This window comes from Lepisma saccharinum, chromosome 14 (assembly GCF_977018435.1).
Source record: "Lepisma saccharinum chromosome 14, izLepSacc3.1, whole genome shotgun sequence".
Lineage (NCBI taxonomy): Eukaryota > Metazoa > Arthropoda > Insecta > Zygentoma > Lepismatidae > Lepisma > Lepisma saccharinum.
Genome location: NC_139242.1, coordinates 23350999 through 23363197, shown reverse-complemented (window position 1 = coordinate 23363197; position 12199 = coordinate 23350999). Strand labels below are relative to the sequence as shown.

The 12199-nt window shown below is 34.1% G+C and overlaps 1 protein-coding gene across 11 annotated transcripts in view; it reads left to right on the top strand.

Moving 5' to 3' along the window:
- The window catches only part of LOC145998727 (voltage-gated inwardly rectifying potassium channel KCNH6-like), a 1156077-nt gene extending 1147341 nt beyond the window's left edge, over positions 1-8736 (top strand). For 10 of the 11 annotated variants that reach the window (XM_083135244.1, XM_083135252.1, XM_083135248.1 and 7 more), the window contains 2 exons: positions 72-242; positions 1562-8736. In XM_083135244.1, the coding sequence (XP_082991370.1) occupies positions 72-242; positions 1562-1633 (243 nt within the window). In that variant the 3' untranslated portion in view covers positions 1634-8736. The remainder of the gene's footprint in view (positions 1-71; positions 243-1561) is intronic. The other variant, XM_083135243.1, reaches the window with a different exon arrangement.
- Positions 8737-12199: the final 3463 nt, after the last annotated feature.

The following is a 12199-nucleotide window of genomic DNA, read 5'->3' as shown; positions in this document are numbered from 1 at the left end:
TAAAAAAAATGTGTTCTTGTGTGTATGTTGACACACTTGTGCCCAGAACAGCAGGTTTTGCACCTTTTTAGGCTCGGCATCACAGGAAATCAGGCTGCTCCTTTCTTCAGTATTCCGGAGACACGTGGTCACGGAGAAGGGAGGATTCCCGGGGAAGTGAAGCAGAGTCGTGGGAGTTCAAATCAGCAGCCGAGGCGCCAATAGCTCGACTGGAATCTTTGGATGAAATTGACCAAGCACACGTGAGTTAAAAAAACAACTAAAAAAACATACTAGATGTAAGATTACCAGATAGCTATAAGGTAAAAGCAGGACATGCTGTCCCAAAACTGTAGGACACAAAACATTCGCAGTAAATTATATCAATTACTACAGAGTGATCAAAAAGTCACACAACCCATGTAACATTTGTTTGAATCTGTGTTACCTGGGTGCATCATTACAAAGTCACTATGGCCACCCAGGTCTCCCGATCTCACTCCGCCGGACTTTTTCCTCTGGGGATTTCTGAAGTCTACGGCCTACGTAATGCATCCACACACTTTGGATGAACTGAAGACGAATATTCAACGTACTGTGGACAACATTTCATGTGATACACTCCAGAGGGTCTTCAGGAACATGATCAAAAGGGTACACATGTGTGAGGAACTGAATGGTGGCCATTTCCAACATCTTTTATAGTCCCTCCATGGGTTGTGTGACTTTTTGATCACTCTGTAGAACACATTAGAAAGTAATGTAAACTTGACACATTTCTTAAATGCAAAATTTCCAAACTTATAACCAATACTAAACAATACACTTCTTACTACACTTGTTTTAACTTGTAACTTGTACTTCTCACAACCGGCCTCTAGGGCAGAGTGATTAGCACATCATGCTACCACACCAGGGGTTCCAGTGACAGTGCAATCCTAGCCTGGGCATGGGTGTTCTTTGTGAGTGTGTTTTCGTAAATTTCATCATATCATCTCTCATTCTCATCTTCGCGATTAGCTGAAAGAGGCATAAAAGCAAAGTAAAATAAATCAGATCAATCAATCATACTTTGAGAAGTACAATTGATTGATTGATTGACTTCGAAATTATATTGAATTAGTATCAAACCTTTTTCAGAATCTGAGAAATTTATTTCTCTCAAAGAGTCCATTGTGCTGATATTAATGAAAGCAGGCTACTCTCTCAACATTTGCATTATGATCTGGAATGGCAAACAAATATTCACCAGTTAACATAATTTGTAAAGAGACCAGACATTTCATTTGGGGTGGTTTTTATTTATTATTTATTATTTATATTTTATTATTATTTATTTATTATAACTTTGTTCTGTATAGCCCATTGCTTTACAATCAAAATATTTATTTATCTTTTTGGACAATAGGTTGAAATACATAAGGTTGAAATGTAGGATGTGCCCAGGTAAATTAGAAGTTTTCCCTTAACACGAAACATGTTCCATACACACAGCCAATCTAATTCTTTTCTGACCGAGCTAAATAATATTAATGAAAACTCGGATCTATTGGATATTCCTACTTACTTTTCTTTATCTCAGGATCCCTCAAGAAGTGGGAGTCCAGCTGCACTGCATGCGCAGGTGTCGGAATCAAAATCCTCAGACGTCTAGCTGCTGCTCTATCGAAATTGTTGGATCAATTTGTTGGAATGGTGCTCCTTTTTTTTCTAATTTTTGTGCACTGCACTTACACATGTACACAACACACATATTTACTTGAAAAGCTCAAGTACGGTTACGATCATGTTGTTGACTAGGATATTTGAAACATAAGAAATCTATATGTATATATGGTTTTGTTATGCAGGGACTCATGTAATAAGCTTGTACATATGTACTCCAGCAATTGTTCATATACATATTATATATACATGAAATATATAGAGAGATATATATAAAATGTATTTGTATATGTGTGTGATCATGGAGCCTTTGCAAAATCAAATTTGCCATATTTTTTAATTACTCAGGTATATATTGATTTGTGTTGCATCTGTAGTGACAAGCTTGGGACATGCCCCCCCTTTTTTCCTGAAAGGTTGTGAAGAATATATAAATTATAATATATATATATTAAATGAAAGAAAAATTATATAAAATATATATATACTTTGACACCAAGAAAGGGAATTGTGACTCAATGAACTTCGATTGTGTAGCATTGTATTGCCTTTCCATTAGTAAACAAGAAATACAAAAGAAGATTAAGCTGTGATTTTAAATTATTGTTTATGCGCTTCAAGTAATAGAGCAAGAACAAACATACGTGTGATGATCTGCAAAGTGTGGAAAATAGTGAAAAAATATATATAATACATAAAAAGAGTGAGAGTTTGTGAACAACGTGATGCAACGCTTGTGTCTCTTCATCACCCTAATACGTCTGGATATGGAAGATGTTTCCATTTACAGTTTTTGTATAACAATACAAAATAAACTATATTTGTACACTGTTAAGTGAAGTGATTGCTGGAAATATCTATACAGGGAAATGTTTAAACATTATCGTGAGGTGCTGCAAAAGTACGAAAGAAACATCTAGTGTTACTATAGCTTTTGGTCAATCACTGTTTCTTTTCCACAGCTAATTAGCTAGTAAGATACTTTTATTCATATTCATTTTAGATGCTCCTGAGAATAAATATTATAATATTTTTTCATGTCTAGTAGAATCGCAAATATGTCAGTAGCTCATGAAATAATAGAAAAAATTCAAACGAGCACCTTTGCTTGAAAGATCTTGTATAATCACAGAAATTACATAGATATTCGAGTACATTAATAAGAACCACCTGTATACACAAAGCATGCGCACAACTTCATTTTAAGGCATATTAGTTTGCAAGAGATGGAGGGGGAATGATAGTTGTTTCACATGGTTTGAAGATCGCAGAATATGTTGAGTGACCCCACGTCCCACTTTTCTTGAATGTGTCATATCACTGTTGATCCATTTTTACCCTTGCACTGTCATACACTTTCAGCACCTTTTAAAAAAATGCAGCTTGTACTAGATTCTATTGATAGCTTTTTTCACTGTAATACTTGTAGAGATGACTACTCTATTTAACTAACTACAGCAGGTCAAACAACGAATCTTTGGCATTTCTCTTAACCCTTCTGTATGTATATCCTTGTACTTCAACATTAACAGATTTTTTGCATAGATCCAAGTGCCATGTGAAAATCAATATAAGGAGCAGTGCATTATATTATTTTTTTAACATTAAGAATTAAACATTTTAAGTTGGTAATTTTTAAACATGTTATACATGTGTGCACATTCACTTATTTTTCCAGAATGTACTGAAATACATTCTAAGCATGGGCAGGGAGGGGTATTCATCACAAAGGTAGTTGTTTTAATACATTCATAAGACATTAATTATTCCATTTGTCTATAAAGACAGAAATGGTGCTGAGTAGTAGTACTACAGTAGATTTAAACACACTATGAATGAAGTATGTATATAGGATTTATACTCATGCAACAGTGCTCCCATAAAAAGAAAAGTAGCATACACGTTTCTCTTTGTAGCAAGCTGTATATGTAGCAACAGTAAAATATGGCTTCAAGTCCATTAAATACAGTACTACTAAAGTCACTTGCATAAGAGTCAAAGAAAGGAAACATAATTTTTTTTATCTTTTTTTTGGATGTGACAAAAATTTTACTGCAGTAGCTTCATCCCTTCCAATTTTGCTAAAATTTTGAAAACATTCTTATATACTTAGGAACTTACAAATTTGTGTACATCATGTAATGTATGCAGACATTGTTCCACAAAATATATAGAAATGGTTAAGCTGGAGGATTCAGCAATCCAGTGATAACTTGATAAATTGGGGCTAATAATGACAAGTGCACAGAATAATGCAATTTTGATAAAAAGCATGAAAATGGCATGGTTTTTAATTAATTGAGAGAGGGACTGGTTATTGGGAAATAATGTATTACCGGTATTCCATGAACTAGTGAGAATGATCAAAATATATATATATATCAAGAACTTGTTTTGACCGTGTGATAGTTTTGACTATAGTAGTGTATAAAGAAATGTTGATTGTTATAAAGGAACTCGTGGACCATAGTGCTTAAGAGACAAAAGAGATTTTGTGATTTGTTGAGAAGACCGCAACTCATGCCATCATAATGATTAAGACAGTGTTTATTAGTGCAATGTTCAGAGAATAATGTTTTGCTGTGGTATTGACAAGATTATTTCAGTGAGGAAGGTTAATTTCATTGAACTTGCATCTGCAAGGGAGAAAAGTGCTCTCAAAGCAGGTTTCACAAGTTCATTACTTGTTAATTGTATGAGTATTGTGAATTGTATGTCTTTTATAAATTGTTTTTTATAATTGTTTCCCTTGCACAGGGTAAGTCTGTAGATACACTTATTAGAGTTTTCATTGGATACTACTTTAATAATATGATCAATGATGTTACATGATAGTTTTAATGAAATGAAGCATACAAGTAATTCTTGATTTATGTAAAATAATGTACAAAAACATATTACATTAAGAAGGTTATTTCTCTTTCTTGGGAAGGCCATATTACCAAATACACGAAAATAAGATTGGATCATTATTTATATATACATTGGCATATGCAAGGGGGAGCTGATGGGGCTACAGCCCATTCCAAAATCTTGAGAAAATCAAAGTTTTCAAATTAACGCAGCAATGAACTTGGGAAAACTGAAGTGGTAATTGCAACTCCCCTTAAAATAGCCCTCAATTACCACCTTTGTCTTTGATCAACAATGAAGGTTAAAAATGGAAATTTTGGAATACTTTCGTGTATCCTGCCCCTCCCCTCCCCTCCTCTCTAGAACGCAGCTATATCCACCTTTACAATTCCACCCCCCCCAAAGAAATTCCTGTAGACACTAGTGTGTGTGTGTGTGTGTATACATAATAACATTATGTTGCAAATCATTATGGTATAACACTCCTGTAGCAAGATGTTTATATATCAAATGTGACAAATTAAAATTCTGGTTATGTTAGTTTAAAGAATTAATTTAGAAGGTAGATGCACTTTCCAATTAAAATTCATTTTTTTGTCATTCATTCAGTAAATTTGAAAATTTTACAAATTTATTTATAGATGTCAAGGAACTTATCGAAGAGTTAGGAAAGAATAAAATGTAAAAATGTTTTGATATATTTGGATTCTATTTGTTAGATTATGGTCAGTTGAAAAAATGTACAGACACACACACACACACACACACACATGCCATTACAATTTGCTGGTACAAATCACAATGCTCAAAATATTACACTTTCCTTGTGACTAGAAGACTGAAATTTTAATGAGCACTTTTCTCCATAAAAAAATTTGAACTGAAAATTGAACCATTACTTGTATGTGGTATCCCACTGTAGGCTAAAGATCAGAAAGTGTTTGTTGTTTTTTATCAATGCATATGTCTGCTACAGTTCATGGGATGGACAATATGTATCACTGGAAAAAAGCAGTGTGGTATACAGGTCAGGTTGAATGTTGCTGTTTTGTGCTCTGTGCATACAATACTTCAATGGTTGAAATGAAGAAGACGAAGTACTCTTTCTTCTCACGCTACACTTTGTACTATTAATAATATTAATGATGGTAATAATAATACTTGGATAGTGCTCAGTAAACATGATTAGAAATTTTGCTTACATCATGCCACCTGGATACAAAAAAAACAATTCAACTTTTTTGTCTTTTTTTTTTAGTTCAGTGTGGTTGAAATCATTATAGAACATACTGGAGACTAGATTTCAGTATTCTTAAAAGAATGTGCTTGAAGAAATGAAAAACTGTCCATTTTTATCTTTCTATATTGTTATTTTATGGGAAGATGGTGTTATTTGCAAATATGCATGTGCGGCTGGTCTCAGCAACAAATGTCAATTGAATTACATATTTTTCCTCTTGATAATAACACATTTGTGATGGGTCTTCTGTATTGTCAGTACATTATTGGTGCCCAAAATACTTACCTGTTTATTTCGCGCTAGCTATTACAGGTGCTGTATTCTTTGCAGAAAATGACATTGCTACTTTTTTGTTGTTCTTGACATTGTATTTTTTATTATGTGGTATAATGCCAGTGGTGTAAAATATGTTTTCAAAGGAAACATGTAGATAATTAAGGAAGATGGTACTGCAACACTGAATACTATGAAATGCAAAATAAACTCAACCTCAATAAAATAGTAGTTGAATGACAGAATTGAAATAAAGTACTAACCTTAAAATATTAATAAAATAGTGATAATATAAATTACATTTGACTTGGAATAAAATGGGAAAGATTTGCATAGATTATAGTATCACACCATCAGTGGAGATTGGTGTTGCAAATATATATATATATCACCCCATTTCTATTACTTTCCATGTATTTTCCTACATGATCTCGACCATATCTGATATTACATAAAAATTTGCAAGTTTATCGATGTTACTGAGGATTTCAGTCTATGTACAAATAATGGATATTAAAATTTTCAGTATACCTTAAGAATGATGATGATGCATAAGAATTGCACAGAATGTGAATAAAGTCTGCACCAGGTTGTTAGAGAAACTAACGTTAGATCAAAATATTTCTATATAACATGTCCATGACATAGTACATGAAAATACAATTATAATTATTATGAAAGGAGAGGATTTATATATTTATTTCTTAGCTTTGAAATGTCAATCCTATTATTTGGGGACAATGGATAAAGTTGTGTGTTATTTATTAACGCCAACATTATGTAAGAAGGAAAATTTATTTCAAATTTAGAACTTTATACCGACTAATAAAAGACATAGTTTGAAACTGCTTCCAGAAACTTTATTCAATTGGCTTCATATACCAATTTTATAAAATCATTGACATGTTCAAATTTTAATGAATTTAAAATTAATTTGTTTTTTGATTATGTCAGATATTTTCATTTTGTCTAAGATGTAACATTGTAGAAAGCAAATATTTTTTGGTATATGATTTTTTTACATTGTTATGATTCAAGTAAAAAAATTTTGGCGTAATTTGTAGTTAGTGACATTTTTAAAACTATGAGTTAAGGCTTGGCTCGACGTTTTGCTGATGCCAGGGTAGCTGTTTTCAAGTTTTCCTCTTCTGTTGAAAAACCGCTATGGTATTCCAAAATTAATAATTAAAAATGAAATATGCTTAGAATTCCTTCTAGAGCATTCGCGTGAATCTTCATATGGTTTGCTTTTGCTGTTGTCTAGATATTGTAAATAGTTTAATAGACTTGCGTAGCCACGAAACTATTGAGAATATGTAGGAAACAGTGAAAGGAAACCACATGAAGATTCATGTGAATACTCTAGATCAGTGGTTCTCAAACTTACCTCATTTTACCCTTCAGTTGTAATTAAACGTCTAATGTATCCTCCCCACCATAGGTTTTCTCCGAATAGTGGGTTTTGGGGATTTTTCTTGGTTTCCTGATTGGTGGGGCGTTTTTTATACGTTGGAGGCGTGTGTCTGTGATAGAGAAAAATGGCATTCAGGCTTTATGTGGAAAGATGGTAAGCAAATAAACATTTATTATTTTATTTGCTGTTCCTACGTTTACAATATTTATGATTGTCTAGTTACATAAATAAAAATGTGAAACACGTATATGCTAAGAAGTACATAAAAAAACTTTAATTTTCACATATTTTTTCCAGAGTTGTTGAAAAAAGTAAAGAACACAAATAAGTTTGTAAACAAACTGTCAAGTACAATTTTGGAGTTTATGTAAATCCTGAGAGTTTCTAGTGAGAAGGATGTGCTGCATAACCTGATACAGCTTCTTGTGTGGTTGTGCACTTGAAACTTTCAAGTGGAGATTTGGCTCGAAATTTAGTCTATTTTGGCACTTGTATTTAGGTACACCATGGATGAAAAACTACTCTCAGAGCTGATTGCATACCCCCTTCAAGTAGTTCATGTACCCCTGGGGTAACACAGTTTGAGAACCAATGCTCTAGAAGGAATTTTAAGGATACGTAATTTTTCAGATTTTGGAATATGATAGGGTTTTTAAAAGGAGAGGAAAATTTGAAATGCTTAAATTTAAGCAGACAAACCTAATGGGAAACTTAATATGTTACTATAGTTCTCTCATCATAGTCAAATTTTAATTCATCTTCATTTATTTTTTACTGTTTAATGAAGCCATCTTAAAATAAATATGAAATTATCATCTTCAACTTGGTCCAGATTTTAGAATGACATTACTGAATTTACTACAGTATTAGAAAGCCAATTTTGTAAGCAAATCAACAATCAAAAGAAACATGCTGTCTTTAAGGGTTTATGCAAGAAAGAGCATGTAAGATTTTTTCTCTAACTTTTTACCTGCTTCTTATATTGTAAACACCTCTATGAAAGAAGACTTGTCCTTGCTGGAACTCTTTCACTGTTCTGTCCAGTCCATACACTTGCTGACCGTCCTCACTGTCTTGAACCTTGTCTGATGTTCCTTTGCTGCCTTCACCTTGTTGGACCTTCGATGGCACCACCCAGGATTGTTGTTACTTTGTTTTCTTGATGAGAACAAGCCCAGCTTCCTTGTTGTATAAGTTTAAGACTAAGGTACAAGGTTTAGTTAATGTTTTTGTTTGTTACACAAGCATTGAATAAGATTTATATTTATGGAATTGTAATATTCACAAAAAATAAATGCATCTTGAAAATGTGTTTCTCTTGTTGCTTATCATTAGGGACCTATATATATACACACAGATAAGTGGAAACCAGCCTCCATGGCAGAGTGGTTAGCACAGCAGGCTATGGCGCAAGGGGTACCGGGTTCGAATCCTGGTCTCGGCATGGGTGTCCTTTCATCATATCACTCGCTCATCCTCATCTTCAAGATTAACCAAAGGGTGCAGAAATGTGAAGGAAAATATTTATTTTTATATTTAACAATTACAAATACAGCATTATCCATTTTACATTGGAATATACCAAATCAATCAACAAATAACTGGGACAAGGGCACCAACTTTTCAAAAACATCAGGTGGGCTCAAACATTTGAATCATAAACTCTCAATGCACACCAAGAATGCATTCTTACTTATCAAGGGGGTCCGGCCCCCCTCCCCCCGAAAGATTTATCAAGTACTAAAATTAAATAATAAAAAATATATTTGTTTAGCCTTTGTTGTATAATTTCCTCTGAACTTATTGGAAGACAACAAGTATATTGGAATCATACGGCTTTGAAGGACACGAAGGATGCATTTAGGGATCCGGACACCCCCCCCCCCGCCACCCAAAAGACTTATTAAGTAGGAAAATTAAATAATGAAAATATACTTGTTTAGCATTTGTTGTAATTTCCTCTGAACTTGTTGTAAGACAAGGATTATATTGGGATCATACGTCTTTGAAGGTCAGGAAGGACGTATTTAAGGAGGGGTCCAGGGGTCCAGACCCCTGAAAGACTTACCCAGTACTTAAATTAAGTTATGAAAATATTAGCATTTGTTGCATAATCGATGGGTATTAATTTCCTCTGAACTTTTTACAAAGCAAGGATTATATTGGGATCATACGGCTTTGAATGACATTACAAAGAAGATTTATGTACACTACTACTCAAAATAATATGCATAAAAAGTTAATCAGAAACTTACTTTTCTCCAACTACATGTAACATCATTTTTGTTATTCGTTAAATATTAAATTATTCATTTATCTGATCTATCTAATCTGAACGGCAACAGGGCACCCTTAACAGGCATATGAATAACCCCGTAGCACACCAAAATCTTTCCTTGCATTGACACCCTCTTCTCCCTTGTTGCCTCTTCAGGGTAGCGGAACGACCTCCCTCTTCGCTTCTGTCGGCTGCAGAAAACATGTCCTAGGCAATATCTACTCGACAGCAACGGTGTTCATTAATGTATTTAACAATGTTGTCATTTTATTGAAACAACTTTTTAATTCTTTACATTTTGCTGTTACCTGCGGTAACGCCTGCTACATGCACGCCATGCCTCTGCTGGCTACAATAAGCACTCCACCACGAATCATGATAAGAAATAATAATTATAACACTACTAATTATTGAATGGGCTTCGGCCCCATATAAGTTGGTGATACTGATGTGTTGTTAGTTTTTTTTGCCAATATATCACACACTACTCCGGAGCCTTAAAAATGATTGTGCCTTTTCTTTGGGGCAAACACTTTGTCAGTGGGGCTGCTCCCCAATGGCATTGTAATCAGGGCCGGATTAAGACTAAATTGGGCCTGATGCTGCATACCGTCGATTTTTTTGTATACAACTAACTTTCAAGGGGAAAATATTACTGCCTGTGTCTAGGCGTCCGAAATTGGGGTTCCAAATTTCATTATAAGATTTATATTCAGGTTAATATAGCAGAAGAAAACTTCAGCTTTCGGAAAATTCTCGTCTGTTTTCATCTTGGCCTATTTCAGGAATGGGCCTAATGCTGCAGCATCAATAGCACCCACCTTAATCCAGCCCTTATTGTAATCAAGGGGTGCCAGGTTTGATATCTATACCCTGTTCCAACTATCTCTGGAGCAAGGTCGCGCATAGCGGCAGAGAAGGGGGAAGGAAATTGAGTGGTCAGAGCGAAGCAGTACATGCTTTTACGAAGGCTGATAAACAGTCGCTCCCCCTCCACACAATCCCATTCCTCTCATGTGTTCATTGGTAGAGCTGTCTCGCATCACTACTAAAGTCGTTTTCACGTTCAGAAGACACAATGGGCTCTTATGGACAATGCTTTTCTTATGGGAAATACGAGCACGCTGTTGTGAAATTTCTCGATTTACAAATTTAGCTTACGTAAAATCGGTACCTGCAGTTTTGCAGGAAATTTTGTAGAGAATACGATGGTGAACACAAAAAAACTGGTAACTTGCTTACATATTTTTAGATAAATTAAAAACGTAAATTTTCTGTGAAAACAAAATTTTTGCATTGTTTTCATTCCTAACGTTGAAACATGCCGTAAAATTAAAGCATTCATTATTAAAAAAAATTATGCTGTTTTCTAATTGTCATAGGTGATGGTGGTGCTCAGAATTTATCAATACTTTAAAGCATATTCGCATTAAAAAATATTCAAATAAAGTATGTGGAGATTTTTTATTTTCGTGCAGTAGAAAATGTCGTCGCTGGCCATTTTTTGTTCTGTAATTCCAAGTAAAAACTTCCAGCGACAAAGTTGTGGAGAAAATAATGAAATTATTACCACTCAAAGGTTCCCAGAACTATTACTTCCATGCATTTGGAGTTTCTTTTTAACCCGAACCGCACGCGAAGTAAGGGGACGTCTGGCCATCTTCAGCCGACTCACCGCAGCATTCTGCCTAATCACCACCAAGTTTTCGAGTTGTTATTTTATTTCCAATCAGTAAAAATATTAACTTCATTCAGTTTGTTATAGTAGAATTGCAATTACTTTAATTTAATAATTGACAATTATTTCCAATGCTGCTGTTGTGAGCAACATTAGTGCTGTCGAAAATACACGTTGTTTTTGTTTACATTACTGTCGACATTAATACTGAAATGAAGATCACCTTTCAGTTTCCAACGTACACATAAATTCATAGACAATAATGATTTTATATATATATATATATATATATATATATATATGTAACACATTACCATATCTCAATGTTATTCTATGAAATAATTACAGAGAAAGGCGAATGAATATTAAATGTGCCTGTGTATTAAATTAAATCTAATGGGAAAATGACATGCTAATGAACTGTAATGTTCACAGTATAATATTAATATTAATAATTACATATAATTATCATTATATATATAAAATATGTAACACCTACATTGTGAAGGAAGCTCATCATTTCCCGGCGACATGAGCTAGCGCTGTATTGGCAACACTGTACGGTTTCTCCATAAGCGCCGTTGTGTCTTCTGAACGTGAAAACGACTATAGTGCAGAGACTGTTTTGGTTTACCTGCTTCAGAGATAGCTGGAACAGAGTGTAGTGGAGGCACATGATGGTTGGGATCCTACTTTAAACTGTAGGTCCAATCCCAATTAACATATGTGAATAAAGTGGACTTAGAAACAAACTTTGTCAATGAGATAACAAAATCAGATAGCTGTGGTGTGTGAAAGTCATGCTTTTTTAGCAGTGGA